This window comes from Accipiter gentilis, chromosome 12, assembly GCF_929443795.1.
Source record: "Accipiter gentilis chromosome 12, bAccGen1.1, whole genome shotgun sequence".
NCBI classification, from domain to species: domain Eukaryota; kingdom Metazoa; phylum Chordata; class Aves; order Accipitriformes; family Accipitridae; genus Astur; species Astur gentilis.
The window spans coordinates 24,373,295-24,395,826 of NC_064891.1; the positions used below are offsets into that span (position 1 = coordinate 24,373,295).

Sequence of the window (22,532 nt, forward strand, 5' to 3'; positions counted from 1 at the left end):
TCCTCACCTCAGCATCACATAACCATCTCTACTCAAAAAAATCTGCTAACAATCCAAATATTGCATCATTAACACCCAGTATGTTTCAAAAAATTTTAACACATTTTTAACACTCTGAATTTTTAACACACTGAAATGATGGTAACAGCAGACACACATGCACCGCACATTTCTTACATCTAACTGAACCCTGAATTACAACAAAATTCTACACCTCTTACACATGTAGGCAGGTTTTGCCTGGCCCCTAGAAGAGACACAGTGGAAAGCAACCAACCCAGATGACCTATCACTGGGGCTTGCTTCCCCCATTTGAAAACTGAGGAGAAAACAGAATTGGTTAACAGAAACACAAAGAAGATTTTTAATCCTAGACTCAATAGGAATAAGTTGACAGAGCTAAAAATTAGGGTAGTAAATGGGTGAACCTTGTATTTTAGGGAAAATGTAGAGGCATTTGGATAGAACAGGCCAAATACAACTCTTGGTTTAAACTCTACAAATCTTCTAAGCTAAAACAAAAGCATGATTCTGCAGCAGACAGATATTTAAGTTTCATATGCTTTTCCACATCAGCTTCCTTGATTTTTCAGTCTTTGTTGTATGAAATAATAAGCGTAATGATTATTCACATCATTACTTCTACCACTGTGGTTCTTTTCAAAAATGTCATCAGTTCCAAAACAGGCAAAAAGTGCAAAACCGCAAATACCTCTTAAATAAATTTCAGATTTCTGAATGTCAGAGTTCTTAATACCCAGTGTCAACAGAGTACATTTTTTGCTGCTCAGTGTTGCAGAATTATCTCTCAGTGACATGAAGGTTTGATTAGACATACACAAAAGCCAGTAGAACAATGATGTTTCTTTACAATTTAAATCCTGTCCCCCTCCCCCCCCAAAAAAAAGATTTCCAGATTCCAAATGCAGGGGAGAGATATAACTCCGATCTCTGAAGGCTTGACATATTCCAGGCCCAACATATTCTTTTAACATTTTCAGGTACTCAGATTCAAGAGTGGAATAATTGGAATTTGTGAGTTATTACTCACCATGAATTATAAATGTATTTCATTACTTTTTATATAACTAGTTTACATGCATTCATAGGGAAGCAACATTCTAAGTATCAGCTAAGTTCCATTTACATATTATCACATATGGGGTTTTGGGGGTCTTTTTTGAGGCTACATCAAGTAGCATCATTGGTCCTTATTGCTACATGTATCTTACTAACATTTCACACCATCCTTCTCCCAATTCTCCCCTATTGCCTTCTTACGGCCACTATTAGATGACTTCAAGTTAGTCTGTAAGCTGTCTGAAATAGCTTTAAGAAGCATTTATTCTTATTTAAAAAAAAAAAAAAAAGCCTTTTAGCTGCTAACGTTCTAAACAAAATAGCATATGCAACTAATCCTCATGAGAGTTTTTTTTAAATGTAATATCAAGTTCTAAGTGTTTAGATTCATATGATGATAACTGAAAATATTCTGTCAGCTTAAATGTGTAAACACTCAAGAAAAGCAGAATAATTTTTTCCATTTATGACACTGTCCATCTGTTGCTCGGCTCTTTAAGCAAGCTCACTAAAATACTTGAAAATTTAAATGGTGAAGATGGAAGTTGCCAAAAGTGAAAAGAAAGTGCATTTATCATGATACTTTTAAGCATTTTTCTCTACATCAGACATCATCAAAGAAGGTGTTAGTCTAAACAATTTCATAAATCACAGCTGAACACACCCTAAAACTAATTTTAATAGTTGAAAGAAAGGACTAATGGTCATCATCTTTCATGATCCATTCAATATTTCCCCACAGTGTATGTTCTCTCTCAAACAATTACACTCAGTATGCATATTGCATTATTATATCAACATCTTAGTTATCCATCTCCCAAAGGTATTAGGGGAAAAAACACGTTAAAAGCCTCAAACTCAACCACTAATGCAACTAAATAACTAGAAAACACATTTCAGCACTTTCCTAAGGAAGGACTGTAAGGGAAGATCAACAAAGTCAATAATTTCATACCTATTCTAAGCTGTACTTAATTGACCATCATTTCCTATGGCTATAAATGTTTAGTAACTGAGAGACATAATCTACTTTTAATGCTTTTGGTCACTGTACACTCAATACTGAAGCAGGAAAAAACCCTAGAAGCACTAAACACTATCACAAATAGCTACGATGAAAAACAACCATTACAAGGAGACAAATAAGAAATCACATTTTATTCAAATACTATGTCTGACGTGGAAGTTTCCTAGCTCATTATTGTTTCACCTACTTCCTTAATGGAATCTGTAAACACTTCCATAAGTACTCTAGATAAAATGCAAGTCCTATATTCTTTCCTGAAATGGTGCTTCAAACCTCATCTGAATTAGAATTCTGTGTGGAGTAACATGTTACATTTCCTGTAGCTACAGCATAACTGTCCTCTATAGTACCAATTTTCTATCATCAACAAGTTTCATTAACACATTCTTACTGAGTGCACAAGGATCATTAAATGAAGACATTAAACAGTGCTGGTCTTAAACCCCTCCCTTCAGAAACTAATAATCTCCCTCAAGGTTTATATCGTGACCTATTGTTGTCCCATTTGAGTCAGGTCAGGGTTTTTCAATCTATTTTACAGTGTGTTTTTTTAATGATTTCTAACTAATGATCAGTTGTATGACAGTACCAAATGCTCTGACAAAACTCATGCAAATTACTACACTTCCTTTGTCTAGGAATAATTTTGGCACAAGGCCACAACATGCATTAGACCATAACCAACACTGAGATTAGTCTAGCAAAACAATCTTTAGGAATTCTATGTCCCGTTTTCTTTCATTTCAGCTACATATGCACGTATAGTTATCTCAGTATTCAAACGCATTGAAAAGTCTTTTATGCTACTTGATCCTCCTATTTTCTTTCTTGAAAATAAGGTATGTCTCTAATCATATGGCATCATCGGATACATGGAGAAGTTCTTTAAAAATTCTGAATTGACTTGAATTTTCCAATGTCAACTCATTGATCAGTCATTTTCTTCCATTTGTTGCTGACTCCCTACTCATTCCGAATATCCTCGTTCAGACCTAATACTTCAGGAGCTTCTTATTTACCCAACCAGGCCTGTCCAAAAGCCTTTTCTACAAGCAGCAGCTAGTGGCAGCCAGCTTCAAAACAAAGAAATGCAGGCGGATCTTTACACTGTGCATTACAGATCAGTGGAATCTACCGCCAAAGGATGTTGTAGTGACTAAAAGTTCAATAGGATCAAGAGAAGACTGCACAAGTACATGGAAGGAAAATACATTGATATCGACTAAATACACAGAAACTACATCCAAATCAGAAAATGCCCCAGGCTGAAAAGAGCTGGAGAGTGAAAGAGTATCATACGCACTTGTCCTGTTTTATTCTTCTTATGCATCTCTGTGTCTATAGCTGGAGATAGACTAAGCAAGATGGAGCCTTTATCTAACCCAATATAGCCATTCCTAAACTCTAATCACTCAAGCAAATACCACAAAAATTTTGTTGATAAACATTTTTGTTGGTTTGTAATTTGAAGTGCTTGCCTGTAGGCAGCAAACAGATATATCCCTCCTCACCGGCACACTTCTAGGAAAGAAATATAATCATATTTCAAACAACTAACCTAAAATATATATTCTTGAAGCTATATAAAAAACATTTGCAAGACCAATCCATCAACTGGTCTGATGGTTAAACAATTAAACGTAGATCTTTAACAGAATACTGGAAACATTTCCAATAGATGAAAACTGCTCTATTTTCAACTGTAGCAAACAGTACTAGTACTTTCATTCATATATATGGACACATGCACACTCCTTAATAATTCATTTTTCTCAGAAACTAAAAAAAAATCCTTCTAACAAGGTTAACATATTCCACAATTAAGAACTATATCTAACAGCTGAAATACACACTCATAAGCAAGCAAAAAAGAGCAAATTCTTTGCTAATCCATCCTTCCCATAAAGCTGGTTGAGTTTTAATAATTTATTTTGGTTATGAAACAAAGGAGAAGGATGACTTTGGTACTGACAACTATGAATGGGGCACTAAGGAGCAGGGTGGGAAAATGTGTTAACATATGACTAAGAGACACATTATATCCTAGAGTAAAGGTCAAATCTGCATGAAAAACTTGTTCATAGAGAGATATACTAATCTTTAAGTGCCTAAAGTAAACTATCAAGAACTTTTCAGCAGTGTTTGCACTTGGTGTCAGCACTCTCTCAGCACCACATCCACTACAGGCTTGAATGAACTCAGCAATAAAGAACATATAGTGAAAAGTAGATTATATCTCAGCCAGGTTCTTCATAATTAAAAAAAAGTTAGACTGCATGTTAAGCAGAATATCTGCAAACATAAATTACTTTTAAAGAGTTGCAGTATGGTTAAACTATTTTGATCTACAAAGCTCCACTGAAAAAAATTAAAACCAACATGGAATTATGGGAAATAATATTTAGAAAATCTATGTAGCAATTTAATATCAAAATTAACACATGCTAAGTAGTGTACGGAAAAAAATTTGCAAGGATGTGACACATTTTAATATGAGAGTAACACAAAACCACATTTGGAGACAATGTTATTCAGTATATATGCAGTCATACCTGGATGCTCAAATAAAATTAAAAAAACATAAATCAATAACAGAAGAACTATCAGAAATTGATTGAGAATAAAATAATTTCAATAATTATATGCATGGTCCTTTCTCTACAGATGAACATCACTGTTGCTGAATCTTAACACAGAGAAAAGAGGGAGCTTGTAAAAGTATTTACTACTACCCCAAAAATTCAGAAAATCTTGTCGGGGGAAAGCTTATCAAACAGGCTTGATTTTACTGAAATTTAAACAATGGACACTATTTTACACTAAACAATGGCTTGTCTATGGAAGCTTTAACATGGCATCTATGTAACAAGTCAAGCTATCAATCCAGAGGTTTTGATTTCAATATGGGTGATAAAAGTTACTCTAACCCTGGCCAGCTACAAGCTCTCAACAGATGATCATCATTAGACCTCTATCAGGGTTCCACAGACTCAGGCTGTACAAATGTGTCCTATTAGTACATGGTCTGTCTGTTTGGAAACTCCAGTCTTAAGACAAATGGCAGCTGCTGCCCTTCAAGGTCTGAAGTCAAGTCCTCAGGGAATCTAAAAGCCCAACTGGAAAAATCAAGGCCTGTTCATTAGAGACTGCTCCAGGGGAAACTTGCAAGGCTGCCATTAGAACTATATAAAAGAGCTAATTATTTTTATAAGACTTTTAAACTATCAAACACACTCCGTTACAATAAAAAGTATTTACTGCTGGCATTCCATTAAAAAGACATTGCTTTTTGTCAAAAAATCAGCTAGTGACAGTACACAACTAAAGTCTTTGTATTAAAAATTTTAATGAGTCTTCCAGGAGAAAGTTTTGTAAAAATGAACTACATGCGAGAGCTTCTTAAGTGGAGGTATAACACCAAGCATGTTGTTGTGGGAAAATATTTCAAACACACTCATATCAAACTAATGAACTATAAAGGTGGGCTGAGATTGTGCGCGTGTGACTATCTACACCAAAAAAGACAAGAAATTCAAGAAACAAACTTGTTCAGTGTTGCAAAACTGAAAAGAATACGTAACATTCTTGTTTCAAACCTACGCTGTTAACGAACAACTGAAAATGCTGCAGTACTCTAGTGTATTGATAAATCAGTCAAAAAGGCACATGGCCCAGTTGGTATCAAACACCAAGACTGAGCACAAAAAAATGAAAACCAAAAGTGTTTCAGTATTTTTCCTCTGATGAAACACAGACACCAAAATTATAACAGCCATAGCTATTTTCATAAAATATACTCTTGGGAAGAGTTGGAACACTATTTTTTTATTCATAACCACAAAATTGTTTACTATTTTAACTATGAAACAGAATCAAAGTTTCTTATACTGAAACATTTTTCCAGCTGCACAGCATGACAATACTGTCTTGAATTCTAATGGTATAACAGATCACTGCCATAGAGTATTTATTACACAGTATTTATTACAAATCTTTTAAAAGTGCTATATGAAATTCATTAGTGTTCCTTAATCAATTCTTGGATCAACATGCACATTAACTTCCGACAGCCTAATTCAAAAAAGCAATTACAACCCTAGTCCTTGTGTAAAAGGACGACAGAAAGAAGCTATGTTAAACCAGTTTAAAAGAATGAAAATGTAAAGAAAACAGATTAGGAATGATTTATATCAATGCCTAGTGCTGAAGTTAATTACAACTAACCCAATAAAATAGTGCCTTTATTATTGTACAGCAAGTAATAACCTTAGACACAGAAAACAGAACTCTCTGCTGACTTTTGCATGCTCAATTCCACAACACACTACATTAAGAATTAAAGAAGTAGTAAATAAGCCATACAGAAACAGCAGTTTTTTAACTAAAAGCAGAAGACTCCCCTGCTGTTCAACCATTTGGGATATTCCATGTAAACAGAGCTTCCTATAAACTGGTATTACGTTGTTAGTGGTAAATGCCTAAAACTACCTTATAATGAGAGTTTAATTTCAATACTTAAAAGTTTGAGTTCAAGTCAAAATAACTTTTTATAGATTTTGAAAGTAAATTATACACATAGAGCTGGAGCAGTTTGCATACTTAAGTACTACGCTGTTCAGTAAACTACTAAATAAAAAACTGTCAGCTTGTCAGACAATGCCTTTTATGCTATGAGATTACTCTCAAAGCGACAACTGTTGTCTTCTCCACAAACTATGCAATTCTATCCTAAAAGATACTATGAAAGATACACTACATAAAATGTTACAGCACATACAATCTTTAACAATTACATACAGCCAGAAAATCTCAACACAGGTTGCAGTTGTCATAACTGACGATGATACCAAATATTCTTAGAACAGGATTTTAGTAATAAAATCACTCAATCCAAAAGTTCATATAAATTTATGAAAATATCAGTGTCTGCAATCAGAAAATTCATATATTATGAAAATATCACTGCATAAATAAAATGCTATCAGTAATAACTATCACAGCATTAAACCTGCATATCATCAAAACTCATAGACTTCATTTTTGTACCTAGTTTCAAAAAAGTATAAACACGTATATGAAAATCATTTATTACATGCCTTTTATAGTGATCTAACTCATGACTTGACGAATAAAATTTTGCCCCTAGAACCAATGTCACATTAAGATGAAACAGATAAGTCTATGTTAGACTCCAGTTCCTCTACGGTCCCAATACAGCAACAAACTGTAGAATGGGGAAAAACTGAATGAGTGGATCACTGACTTCAGGTCCACAGTTTCTGATGGAGGAAGCAATTTGCCTCGGCAGCCTCTCTCTTTCTCTCTCCCACTAGCAGGCTGTTGCCATGACGCCTCATGAAACGAAATTAGGGGTCAGGTTTGAGTTCATCTAGCAGCAAACCTTTTCCACCGCAGTTTCCTCTTCAGGTTCTTTAACCATCGGCCATTTTCAATGTTGAGATGAAAGACAGTAGCTTCAGGAAGAACAGGAACAGAAATCTTAAACATTAATTGAGAAATCAAAGTACCAAGCAGTTCTGTAAATACGCAGTAACGGGAAGCAAGAAACTACAAGTCGAAGGAGATGAATCAGAAAAACGGAAGTGAGGAAAAGGGACAACATAAGACGAACAAAGGGAAGAGATCCAAATAATCAAGTTGCAGTGCCAGCAACATTTTTATTGAGAAAGGAAAACAAATCAAGGAATAGCAGGAGTATAAAGAAACTGCTTCTTGATTTCAGTGCTTTTTTGTTTAACTGTGATTTTAATCTGAGTTTTTGTAAAACCACTGCATGGGAAAAATTTCTTCCAGGTTAGACTACTAATTATAAGAAAATCACTGCATATTCACTGCTGCACAGTTGCACTAGTAGGGATGGACTGATCCTACCAATAAGAGCATTCATCATCCCCACCAAATAGAAGCAACCTTCCTACTCAATGTCTGATAAGCTTTAACTAAATTTCACTAATAAAAAAAATGAACAATATACACAGCAAATACTATTTGGGAAGTAAAAGCCCCTTTATATTACCTTTTGCCCCAAATGAAGTTTAGTTTCAATTTAAACCCTCATAATGAATGCATGCAAACAATGAACAAGATTCGATGATTCCTATCATCGTACCTTTGAGGAAATGAAACCAAAGTATATAAAACAATCCCACCTCTTCACTCAAAAGACAGGGTGTCCAAACCTGTCCCTTATCATTCCCTTGGGTAATCGTGTCCTAATGCAGATTTTTTAAGAAAAAAAATTAGAGAAAAGGAAGCTAAACCAAATCAAATTTAAAACAAACAAAGCAAAACTAACATGTGTCTCTTCCATTACAGTCCACTTGCATACTATATTTCCTTCTTCATCCTGCATCTGTTGTCTTCATTTAGACTAAAATATTCTTTGTATCCATTATTCTACTGTTACACGACACACCCAGAAACACAGGGTTCTATTCTCATCTGTCCCTAAATGTTGCTACAATAAACAAGATAAATAATAATTTTCTGCTCCTTTCACTCCAAATCCTCCCATGCAGTCACCAAGCAAATTTTCCAAAAAAGAAGAATATAACCATTTCTGTTTTAAGTAGAAATAGAAATAAATGTTTTCGTAAATATGCAGAGGGTACTGGAAAATACAGCTGATTCTTCTGAATCTAATTTGAATCAGAACTAGGATCTAACACCTAACAGACATGCACCTCAATATCATATTGATTGCTGCATAATCTTAATTATGAGTTTTTTCACTTAAACAAGTTATCTTAAAATATTTATTGAAAGATTAGTGTATCGTCAACATCTTCAATGAGACAGATGTTCTCCCAGTTGCAAAGATACATAAAAAGGCACAGATGAGTAAAAATAAGACTAAAGGTTAAACAATAAACTGAACAGCATCACTATGCAAAGCATCTCTTGCCAGAACTTCGAGTAAACAGCACTGCTCCCCAAATCATGAGTTTCTTAAGTATTTTTGCTTGGAAACAGAGGCACATTATTTGGTTTATTAACATGAACAAAAACGTTCACATATTTGTAATTAGTATAAAGTCAATGACAAGCGTTGCTCACTGAACTTTCCATAATCTCATACCCCTCCCCTCCACTAAACCTCTTTCCATAGTCTCAAATTAAACAGACTAGCTGTAAAACAGCAGGGTGTCAAATTAAAGCACACTTTATTTTCAGAGGTCTCCACACTTCGCGGCTGACTTCCTGTCAGGAAGAGTTCCATTTCAGTGCAGAGCCCCATCAGCAGGGAGCTCACAGAATTAAGTGCCAGTTGATATTACTTTGTTTTGCATTTACCACCCATGAGAATATTGTTCAAAGATCTAGTTATAAAGTCAGCATGGTATCATCCTTCTGACTAGACTGCCAAGCCACAGGGTGTGCTCTCACTGCACAAAACTCACCTTAAATGGTGGTGTTTTTTTAAGTCCTAGTGTGCTGGTGAAGCAACAGGATGCCTTTTTTCTTCAGAAAAGTCTTGCTTCTGTAGCTAAATTATGTTCCCTTAGTTTTGAACATCTGCAGCAGCGTACATTCATGGAAATGAATCTGTCCTGTTCCCCTACCACACCCCCAAGATTCATTTACATTAGACAATCCACTCTCTTCCCTAAACATAAAAATGTATACATTAATCATACAAATTCTCAGCAACACAATTTTCAAGGCTAATATTTTTAGCTGTAGTGGACGTTTTCCATTAAACACACACCAACAGCATGTCCTGAATTCCTGATCAAGTTCAAGTAATTTTCATTTCATAAGAGAATTTTTCTTAGTTAGAGCCTGTAATATCTGAAAAGCCTATAGAACAACAACTAAAGATTGTACTTTAAAAAAAAAAAAAAAATCAGGGAGGAAAACCAATTATACTTTAGTAAGATGACATTAGGAAAGTTCATCTCTCTCCATACCAGTGTGGCAAACTATTTCTAGGAAGGGTTATGTGGTTTTTAACCCTATCTTTTATCCGTTCCTCTATCCAAAGTCTGCAAGTCATATTGACTTTTCCAAGTGTATTGTCCCAAGAAACAATGCTTCACATCAGTCCACACCAGAATATCATGACTTTACTACACCTATCCACTTGTACCTCTCTACACAACTTCTTAGTGTCTAATGTAAAGCACCCATCCCAATTTCTTCAAATATAAATGTATTTTTTAAATTTTTGTTCAAAACCACAAACCTCACAATTACTTTCCAGAAAACAGCTGTGTAGTAGAAATTAAAAAACACTCATTCTTTCCCACTACTTTTCTCAGTTTGCAGCTGCAGCTGATATAGCCTGCTTCTGTTGAACACTTCAAAATACAGTGGCTGCAAATTGCAGAGGGTGTTTTCCAATGGGTCAAAAGTAGGCCTAGGTAAAACAAGTTTTAGTTAGATAGCCATTTCTATCACTTTGATGATTATTTACATCTAATACACAGAAACATCAACCCTGTTTAAGAAAATTATAACATATCAGATATTCTTCTGTTTTTCTCATACTAAATGTAACACATCATAGTTTCTGCTCATCTTAAAACCCCACACCATACATTTCATCTCCAAACTGGGGAGTGAGCAAACCTTTCAAATATCCTCCTAGACTAAGAATTATGTAAAGATATAGGGAGATAAAGCCAAAGTACTAGCTCACACATTTTAACTACTGTGACCACTACCTGTCAGGATATAACTATAAAGTGCTTATTACATCATTAAGTCAAGAAAAGGTCACTTATTATTCATGTAGTATTGACAAATCATTCCCAACCTATTTCCACACTTAAGGCAAAAGCAAAGTTTATGTTATAAACTTCTTTGATTTCTACTACTATGCACTCTGTCAACATACATCCACTTCATAGACTCATGCAAAAAACAACATTCTGTCAGAATTTTATTTTTTTTTTAATTTAGCCAGTGACGGACATAGATGTTTTAAACTCCCTATCAGTAGGCCATACTAAAAGTAAACAAAGCACATTATTCCTGAAGCCAACAACTACACCTAAGAGAAGAGCCAGAGTTCAAACATATCTAAAGTGTAGCAAACTTGAGCAGGATCTGAGAAGGGTGAACCTTAGTTATTATTATGAAGAATAATAAGAGTTTGAAAGAAACTCCTATTTAAACATGTTAGAGTGCTCTCCAAGCAATTCCATGGAATTCAACAGGTTAAATATTGCAGGCAATTACAGGCAATTAAACTTTCAAACAATTTGGAAAGCAACAGGAAATCAAAGTAGGAGTGAAGTTCCAACAGAAATTTTACGTTATCCTAGAGCTTCACAGAGAATATACTACAATAACATAGCTCTGGAGGGACAAAATCTACATACTCCTTAAGTCAAAGAAAAAAAATAATATATGCAGCTAATTTAAAATGTAATTTCAACATACTCCAGTTCAAAGGAAAGGTTTTCCCAGGTGTTTCGATTTATTTCAATCTTATCAGAATTGCACTTCATACAGTTATCTACCAAACTGATCTCCAGTTTCAAACACTAAGAATGCAAAACATAGTTCAATGAAGCAAGCAGCAAAATGTCCATAGCACAAGTAATCCATTTGTAATTACTCCAAGTACTCTACCCATGACATATACACTATGCATAAGAAAAACCCAGATATATCAAGTGTAATGGAGAATCCAAGTGATCTAGACAACAGATTTGATAATTTAACGTTCTGTTTTGTTAGAAGGAAATTTACAGACAAGATAATATCTAAAATTGGAGCACCAAAGGACTGAGTTTAAGGAGTCTGGATTCCACAGCCGGTGACCTCCCACACCTTCCAGGCCTTTCATTCAATTTATCCAGATTTAATCCTACTGACCACTAGCTAAACAGCTCACTGTGTTGATATCAAGTGCCTTGCAATGCAGGAGAATGCAGAAGCCCTTAACTTCATCCCCAAGATCTTACAGAAAAGAACTGATGTCTTCATATATCACAACCAAAGAAGGAAACTGCAGTTGAGGACAACACAGATGAATCACAATGTTGCTTTTACAGGTTGAGAGAACTTAATTTCTTTCAAAACTGGACTCTTCCACATGCCTGGTAAATGCCCTTAAGCTTCTGGACTACTAGCTACTTTGGGAGGATATGTTGACATTTCTTCCTCTGACAGATTATTCTACATCATCATCATCATCATAACAAGAACAACAACTAATAGTAAGATAATAATAACTATTACCTGAAACATTAATTGAAACAACAACAACAACTAATAGTAAGATAATAATAACTATTACCTAAAACATTAATTGAAACTTAAGCCCCTTCTATCCCAGGAGAGCACTTTGATAGCACGGCCTCTAGCTACTGTGGGATCTACCTTTCCCTCTCTCTAGCTTTGACCACAGTTTCCATCCTGCAAAACTAAGTCATTGTAGATGAAAATATACATTGCAGGGGGGGAAGAATAACAAGAGTTTTTGAAGAGGAAATAGTTTGTAATGCAAAATCATTTCACTGAAAATATCCTGAAGTAGTACAGTACATAAAGCTCAACAGACATCTCCCAACTACTTCCCATCCAATAGCATCTTAAAGAAGGATAAGATAAGAATCTTCCATTTTGTATACCGGTTACAAGGGTCGTGCAATATTTGTTACAAAACTGCACTAGGAATGTTCCTGCTACTGCCTGCATAAAAATTAATAGAATGCTTGGCAATCCCATGTTTTCAAATATTAAGATTTACAGTTTTATTAATATCTCTAGCTCCACTTGGTATGAAGCAGACCTGAGACAGCTTCAGATCTAAATAATCCACAGCAGAGCAAGATGATCTCGGATACTTTTACTTCCTTCCACAGCCACCTCATCTCTACAGAAAGCCAGGCTAGCAGATATTCTTCCAATCTTCAAATTGTTCAAAAGAGCGTATGCAAAAAAAAGTACACTATGAAGTCTCTGCCACACCTGCAGGTGAAGTATATGTCTGTGCATCTCAATACAGCGCTTTCGTACTAAACTAGAAGCATTGAATACTTTATAACACTGCAAAGTAAGTCAGCAATACAAAGCAAACACCTATGGGCACGATTCATGCCACATCTTTCCCTGAACTTCACAATTTAGACTTTGGGAAGCCCTTTTTTTCTATTTTTATTTGTTAAGATCTAAATCATTTTCATTTGCCTAATAAAGTTATGTTTGTAGCCATCTATCGTGAAAGTAATATATTACTGAAGTGGGTTTTCTTACTCAAATACAGCTACATTCATCTTTGGTAAAAACAAAGATCTGATTGGCAGAAGTTCACACTGCATAAAAAGAAAAAATTCCAATTCCTGATATCTTCTAAATGGCTTTTAAAAGGAAATTAGAACATGCATTAAAATTGACAGAAAGTCATTTAGCAGCTTATGAAATCCCTACAAAATCTACCCTCTGTACCAAAACACACACATATTCTAGATCACAGATCTAAAGGATTATTAGAACCTCTTCAAACTTATTTTCAGCTGTTAGAACACAAAGTGATTAGATTGAAAAATATTAACTTGATTAAAATGTCATCATGTTACACTTGGGGCATGTAATAAGTATTCAAACAGCATTTATTCTCTTCACATCTAAACCAGGATATTGTTAGAGGTTTGGTGCTTCTTTTGAGTTCAGCTGCCATGGTATCACAGTGACATAGCTCTTTAGATAACCTAAACCAAATTCAATTAAAACATCATAGCGATCACTATAGTTATCCATCACATCAAATTGCACTTAAAAGTAAATTAGAAACCATTGCAGATCACAGAGCATCAGTATACTGTGTTCCCTCTGCAAGTAACAAACACTGAAAACCAGCTATCTTCTACATCAACTAAAACCTCCAAGTAATTCAAAGGCTTACCACATTTTAGAATACGCTGCAGAAATCCACTCCTGAGGTAATGAATTTGGATCGTTGATACAAAGCCTTTTTCTGAGCACAGGATACCCAAGAAAGCCTGAAGATCCTATTGCATTTTTACAAACATTTAAGCACTGGGGCGGGGAGGGTGTGTGTGTACAAAAAAATCAAACTCTTAACTACTATCCTATTGCTCTTCCTTAGGGGAAATACACTATCGCATTGTTTGTACGGGTGCACAACTGCATGGCACATGTTGATATTGTTTAAATAATTAAGATTCCTTATCAGTTAAGATGTATGATACAACTAAGATACTGCCCATGCAAAAGATGAATATTGACTTCTTTACAAGCAACAGAATCTGTTAGCAAAGTGATTTAGTAGCATACGAAAGAAAGATCATGCTGAAGAAAAACCTTTTGCAAACATTTCAGCATTTAACCAGTGATAATTGGTTTGATGAGTTGAGTTAGACAAAAAAAAAAAAAAAGAGCTTAAGACCTATAAGTTTGCCTACACAGGCAGTAAGACCATCTTTCACAGTGTAATTAATCTTTTCTGCTTTAATATTACTAATCAGCCTCTGCTGTATATTTAAGATGCACATGCAGTGCCTTGGATCATGTTTTCTCTCCAAAATGTAACTCCAAAAACTAACAGCACAGCGCATGACATATTCAACTGTAATAATATTTCATTGGGCCTATGAGCAGATGCTATCACTGCACACTAAAAAAATCTGGAGTATCAGAGTTTATGCTTCCCTCTTCCATCTCTCCATGAAAGATATACTTTATCAAGGTCCAATATAAATCTAATAGCTACAGCTATGTAGTTATATTGCAATATATCATATTAATATTTCTAGAAGATAAAATACCTAGAGATTAAACGTATTAAAACATTGGTCTTGGTTTTATATATGCCATCAGCTATCAAGAATGCGCCCTTAACCCCTTTGAAACAACAGGGAGCAGAGGAAGGAGGACCAAGAAGCTTTTATACCTTGAACCAGCAAGCAGGGTGTATGTGTGGGTAGTGGTGGTGGAGGAATCATAAAAGTTGCTGCAGTATTAAGTTTTCATTGCAAACTTTTAAAAAGGCTGGGTGGCATTCCACTAATTTTAGAAAATTATACAAGAGCTGAACAGTATTTGAGTCAGTTAATATAAGTTTATTTTATGGTCTAGAAAATTTAGATTCAGTAGAAAAAAGCTCTTAAGTCAACGATGGATCTGACAAGAACCACCTAATTAGTTCTCTTCACATATTCCACTGACAATTCAGTTGATTTACTACAGAAAGAAGCATTTTTCAAGTGCTGCAAATTCTGTAAATTCAAAGGCATCAAGGAAAATTATGGAGCCTATTTCACCTATTTTTGTACCTTTTCACCTTGGAGCTAAAATAATAGGACAAATGTATGTGAGCAACGGGTAAGTGTTTTTTGATATCTTGAGAGTAGGGAAGATCACAGTTTTTCTTACTTAGTCACATATTTCAAGAAAACATCTGACAAATGGAAGAAAGCACAGTAGCATATTTGCTTTATGGATAAACATGCACGCAATTCATACATGCTTCTTTGCATTTTAAGCATCGAGTGAGAGTCCTTTTAGATGAAAATTCTTTATTCAGGGGTGATATCCCTGTTTCCCCATGCAGGAGCCTTGCCTCAGAATAGCATACAAGCACCTTCAACATCCTGACGTCACTCATTTAAAAGGGATAACAGACACAGGACTTCTCTCTTTTGGCTGGTTTAATTACCCTGACAGGATGCCAGGCCAGACTGGATGGTGCTTCTAGGTTCACTGTACTGTATGCATTTCTGATAAATGGGAAAAGAATAGATGACCTGGCAGAAGGCTCAGACAATAACATGTGATTTACAGGACATGAATGCAGCTACTATAAGATTTATCTGACAGCCCTCTCCGATAGTGGACTGTTGAGTATCCGATGGAATGATTTCTAGTCTGGAAAGTCTGCTACTGAGTAGCCATACACATTATTTATTTATTAGATGTTTTGGGTTGAAACCATTTTTAAATGATGCACTTCACAATGCTCAGCCATAAATTTAGTTTTAAACCCTAGAAGGGAGGTAGTGTTATTGGAATGTGTGTCAGACTGAATTAGGATGAGCAACACAACGCTTTTATAAAGTGGCCTTGAATGCAACGTCGATTCTTTCAAAAATGATATTAATGTCAAATAAGCAGGAACACTTCACAGTAATATTAAATGAAGGATTTCTTTATGTTTTGATAGATTTATATAAATGTAAGTATACAGAGACACGTCTCAAAATGTAGCATGTCTATCAAAAAACACAACTGTGTTTGTCTTAGAAAAAGCCTTTTGTCTGTATCTCAAACCACCTGTTTCTCTTGTTACTTTGTGTTAAACATGAAACAATATATCAACATATAAACACAAAACTAAAACACAAAAGCAATGGTCTTTTTCCATATGCCTAAATATATGAACTTTAAACAAGAGAAGAAATTAACTGGGTGTCACAAATAGTCTCACAGAATGGTATCTTTTCATTTTTTTTTAATGACTTTTTTAAATCACTGGGAAAGAGCTTTATTACCACAATTTTATGAAAAAATTAGTTGTGAGTTATTATTATTCCATTCTGCACTTCTGAGAAAGCAAAAGCATATTCCAGCCACAAGTCTAAATAAACATGGGAAAAATTTCAGATATTTCAGAAAAACAAGTGCATACATCACATATACAATGTGTAAAACAAATTTTCAGAAGGAGGTTGGCATAAAAAACACGAAAGATATTAATCAGAGCAATCTTTCAATTTCATAAAATGATGGCTGACAAATTTGTGAAGTTTTAAATCAAATTTGCAGATACTTACTTTGTAACTATGCCACATTATTTATGTGATTAAAAACTAGTTTTTGACCTGATCTTTTGATCTTTGGCACTTCATCCTCTCCATCTCCTCTTAAAAATTAATTAAAATTTTAGTAAAAGGATATCACTTCACTTCCCACCCTATCTTGGGCCAAAGAAGAAAAAAGGGAAAAAAAAAGAAAAAAAAAAAAAAATCAATCAAGCTCAACCCCATCTCCTCCCAGTATCTGTAAAATGTCGGCTTGAAATTCAATTTCATATCTCTCAAGCTTTCATGTAGCAAAAGACAGTTCACTTCTTAACAAAATAAATCACTTCTGTGATTGCCACGCTGACCTCTTTGAATTAGGAAAATTCAAAGTGAAAAATGTAATTATCACCCCAGAACAATCTGTATACATCTGGAGCTAATTTTAGATTCATTTCTCACATCATTTTTCATATTCTGCCAAAAATTACAGCTGCTATGTAACTTTAAAAAGACTTTGAGGTCTTTGTGACTTTATTGGTTTATTTCTACTATTTCACAAAGAACAGCCTCAGACTCTGCAACTAGCACTGCTAAGCAATCACGATATCCTCAATTTGATTAGATTAGCATTAAGTGGCATTGTGACACATATGACAAATAGATGCATTAGAGCACGTCATTTATTCCTTATCCTTTCCACTTCCCAAAACCAAACAAGTGACATACAGTACAGAGCACAACATGATTTTAAAAAGGATTAGATTACCCTACCAAAAAAGAAGAAAAGGTCAACCACTAATTATTGATACAAGCAGCATGGATACCAAACACTAATTTTTTAAATGGTAACACTAAGCTGTCAGGCACATATTTAATACTCAGATTAGTTCTACTCTAACACATTAACAAATGAACAGTAAAAATTGTATATGGATTTCTTGGTAGCAAGGATTCTTTTCTAATTTAAATCAGCAGCAAATTCTCATTCTAGAAGTCATGAACAACATCCACTTCCAGTATTGCCATATGCAAAATAACCATCTCTGAATTCCAAAAGTTCCATAAGGAATATTAAATTCCTTTCAGGGTAAAAATATATTATACTTCCTGAGGAAGGACGGAAAACTAGATGAGCAAAGTTCTAGATACATTCATTAATAATAAGCTCACTAGAAAACATAACTACTCTTCACTAGTTCATTGTAAAATCTATTAGGTGTAATCTCCAGAAGTAATTGTTCTTATTGCACTTTATTGACAATGCAGACTATCGATCTTTCACACCTTCTATGATTCTTTCATTTGTATTCATGAAACGTCTATCAGCACACTCTAAATAAATTTGGCAATATAGGCACTAAAACGAATAAATCGATGTGAAGAAACATTAATTTTGCATTATCCTTATTCGTCAGGCAAGCAAACCATAAGGGTTGTAAATGAAGGTCAAAGGTTTTGAAATGGGTCAGAACCCTTGACCTCTAGACCAATACCATTCCCATTTAAAAAGGCTATTTTAAAGTTTTAAGTAGGGGAATTTACTACCAGAAAGGTATCATTTTTAAGGCACCAAAAGAAAGGCTCAATAAAAACAGTCTTCCACTTAATTACAAAAAAGAAAGCAAGAAACCCCAAAAGAAAATCCAATTAATACAGCATATACAATTTTCAAAAAGTTCCTTAGGTTCTGACTCTTTTCTAACCACAGGAACAGGCAATTCTCAGGTTCTTAAATATCTAAAACTTTGCCTTTAGAAATGTAGAATGCCCCATACTGCTGACAACCAGGGTTGCTTTCTTAAATTTTTTTCAAATTCTTAGTACTTGTCAAATCAATTAAGAATGACAGGGTTTTAAAAGTATTTATCACTCATTTCATAACCTCTACACAAAAGGAAAAATTCTATTCATCCCAGAGGATTCAGCATGCCAAGATGCAGAAATCAATCTGTTTCTATAACCTTTAATATTTTATTGATCCTATTTTAACTTACAAAAATGACAGCATAGAATTACTGCGGCACACTACCATCAAGGTTATGTAAATGCTCAATAGTAAGGTAACGTAAAACCCTTAGTATCTTCTCTGTCCGACTGAATAGACACAAATACTATGAATTATTTTTTTTTTAATCAAAATGCCTTGCACATAATCTTTTTACCTATTACACATAACCTTAAATTTAAAGTAAAATTTAGCTGTAATCTCCTTTGTGCTCAAAGACAACAATTTCAGACATTGTTACTTAAACCTCACCTGAGAGCAAAGAAGCATCACCAGCTCCACAACTGAACTGCTAGATTTCATGCACACAAGACCTACAAAAGGAAAAAACGGTATACATAAATGCATACTTATATGGCATCAGCTGTTAATACAAACTATTTTGAAGTGCAATAGATTAGAAGCATTTTGACAATCAAAAGAAAGCTGAAATTCTCATACTAATTCCAGTTCAATTTTGTACTTTATCAGCACAAAATAAAAGTATGTTTGTGAGAGGGAGATCATAAATTCCATGCCTCACATCTAAAGATGCAGCTAATAGTAATACATTACTCCCATTATTCACAGTTTCATAAATGTTTGTATGTCAAAACAATCAGAAGTGCGGTTAACATATGTTATATTAATCCACTGTATCTACATTTTGCTATTTCTTGAAGGATTGGGTCATTATATATGCAGAGAAGGGAAATGGCTTTATGACCTTTGCTTTCTCCATTGCGCGTTCTCCTTTCAGCCCCCAGCTATCAATCAAGTTTCCATTTTGTTTCATGGCAGCAGACATCCCAAACACTCTTATTAGTACTTTGACCCTTAACCCCACACTAAACCCTAGCAGAAGTGCAAGCAGTAACCTATTATATATTCTCAATTGTTTATAAACTAATTTGACTATTATTATTATTTGTATTCGCATTTTGGTTTGGGTTTGTCTATAACTGGTTTTTAGGCCCCAAAATTGGTTTAATGTGTTTATTTTTGTCTAGACAGTTCATACATTCTCAATAATTTTCCTGCTTTTTTTTGGTCATCCAATCTATGAAATACTCATCTCTGTGTATATAATGTATACTACAGTCAAAATATTTTGAAATCAGATTATCTTTTCTTTACCTTCAGACAAGAAAAAAAAATGTAACTAAATAGGATATTTACTTCCCTGGCAAATAAAGCTTTAAGAAAAATATCTTTCCTGTTATTCTTACTAAATGAATGAAATAAGTTTGTTCACAAGGCAGCTTCTACTGAAAATGTTTATCAGCTAAAGCAATGCCCACACGTATAATCAAAAGTAGAATCCCATCTTTTTCAGTGTTACAGAAGACAATTCATACACTTCTCCCTACCCCAAAGGGTAGGCAAGCTAAATTCCTAAACTAAGTAACTTTAATTTCAGTGAAGTTTAATGAAGTCTCAATTTTGATATCAGCAGTCTTCAGTAAAACACTTATCACTGTTTGATACTCTATTTGTGTTTCTGACAATGTTAATCATATTCAGCACTACATACAGGATGCCTGTCCTAATCCACAAAACAAGCAGTTTCAAAAATGTTTTTAAAAAAGAACTTTAATTCCCCAGGAAGCAATTAGATCTGTTAGTGCAAATACAGCTCAAGTGCAAGCGATCAGCTCAAGTTAAGCAACCATGAGCTTCTAACACAGGAGTGCTCATTACTAGAAGCTGCAACAAGCTCAGGCCCTAATTCAATTCACTGCTTTAACTGGACGAAACCTGCAATTTTCACTCTAAAAATCAGTGGACAAAGCCATTTATATGATCTAATCAAATTATGAGAAAATTGAAAAACTGGTGTTCACTATTAAATTCAGTGTTCCAATAAACATGATTTTTTTAAATTGAGGACATTAATGTCAGCATTACAGAACTGAGCCTCATTTTTAAGCAGAGAGAAACCCACCAGTAGAAAGAAAACTCAATCATCTCAAGCTCAACCATTTTAAGCCAACACCAGAAAGAGCCATGATTGTTGTTGTGCACCTGAATCTTCATCTTCTCAGAAGAAGCAGATAATTCTTCTCAATACTGACAATGTATTCCTTTTACTTGTATGACTGCCTTCCAATTAGAAACCAAAAGACAGAAAGAAGCAGATTCACATGCGAGAGAGATACACCATAACATGCTCTGCATATAGTTCCCAAGAAGCCTTCTGTTACAATATCACTGTAAAAATGCAAGGTCTTTGTACTTAACTTTCTATACTATACTCTACACTTTACTTTGTATTCAAGTGTTGACCCTGACACCAAGTTTTCTTTTTAAGGCTCACAAAACACATTTCATACACCAGGTTCTATGGGGCAATTCCCTGTAAGAGTTGGAAAACTAACAAAGAGACAACAGTAGTTGGCCCCACATAACAAGATATAGGAAACTATGAGACGAGATGGAGGCAAAGAGGTAGAAGAGATGGCAAAGATGAGGAGGCAATGACAATGACCTCAGAGGACTAAAGACAGAAGGAACAGGAGGCAGTGAAATCCAGTGGACAGCACTGTGTGGGAAGGCAGGAAGAAAGCTTCTAAGGCAGAGCCAGCAGAAAAAATTTAGAAATTTTGAGTCTCCAAGGTAAAACAAAGCACACATTAAAATAACCCTTTTTTAAAATGGAAACTTACTTGTACCTTCTATCAGCAACTCCTGCCCATGGCTGCCCAAAAGAGTCCGAGAAAGAAAGGGAGCAAAATCCACAAAAATCTCTCTCAGAAGTGGGGCAGCTTTTTCCAAAGCATGTTCAAGCCTGTCTGTAATACTAGTAGAGAGATACATGTGATTAACAAAAAAAGAAGGAAGTTGCTGAAATTTTGTAGAAAGGAGTATAGTTTTTGGCAATGTTTAAGTGATATAGATATGTAAGAAGGAATCAATAATCTGACACATATTTTGCCAAACCTTCATTAGGTATTTAACATCAGCAAAACAACATTCTTAAGTGATGTGGAATCAGAATACCAACTGTAATATCAAAGCTGTGGGCCGCAGCACAGCTGTTCAGATGTTCAATTGAAGAAGTTACCTCATATTTGAAGCAGAATCCTCAGGCACTGAAGAAACTGTAGGGACAGATGGCAATCTTGAATTAGATGATCCCCTTCCTACAAGAGAAAGTAATAAATAAATGAATTATATAAGGAAACATGCTAGAGGTTAGAAACTAAACCCTCAAGCTCAAACTCTGAGAAACCATGGTTTTCAAGTGTGTGTGAGGACTAGGTAAACCCTTTCACTTCTTTGTAACTCAAACTTTTTTTTTGCCATAAGACTGCTATTTACTTATATTCATATTTACCAGGTATGCCATGGTAAGCGTTTTAAATTTTGCTTTAGCACAAATAGAAAGTAATACAAGGAAGCCGTGCAGTTTGCTTCATGAAGGAAGTCAGACTAGACTGCAGTGATCCCTTCTGGCCTTGTATGCCATGATTCTCTTTGAACTAATTTAAGAACACTTACAACCTTAAGCAGTGAATACAAATAATGTCTTACACCCTTAATACTCCTGTAGTGTATTAATATATACTAATATATAGCCAAATGGTAACATTTTAAAGCATTTGAATCTCTTTTGGTTACTGGAAGTGATCCTCCAATTTCAAATGACTTACACAGAAAACCTTAATTTTTTGTCTAAATTTAAAACATATTTGTGTCAAAATGA

The 22,532-nt window shown here is 34.7% G+C and overlaps 1 protein-coding gene across 4 annotated transcripts in view; it reads right to left on the reverse strand.

Moving 5' to 3' along the window:
- The window catches only part of LRBA (LPS responsive beige-like anchor protein), a 434,838-nt gene that overhangs the window by 293,865 nt on the left and 118,441 nt on the right, over window positions 1-22,532 (reverse strand). For 3 of the 4 annotated variants that reach the window (XM_049815176.1, XM_049815174.1, XM_049815172.1), the window contains 3 exons: window positions 21,891-21,969; window positions 21,493-21,626; window positions 19,100-19,161 (listed from right to left, as the gene is read on the reverse strand). In XM_049815176.1, the coding sequence (XP_049671133.1) occupies window positions 19,100-19,161; window positions 21,493-21,626; window positions 21,891-21,969 (275 nt within the window). The remainder of the gene's footprint in view (window positions 1-19,099; window positions 19,162-21,492; window positions 21,627-21,890; window positions 21,970-22,532) is intronic. The other variant, XM_049815173.1, reaches the window with a different exon arrangement.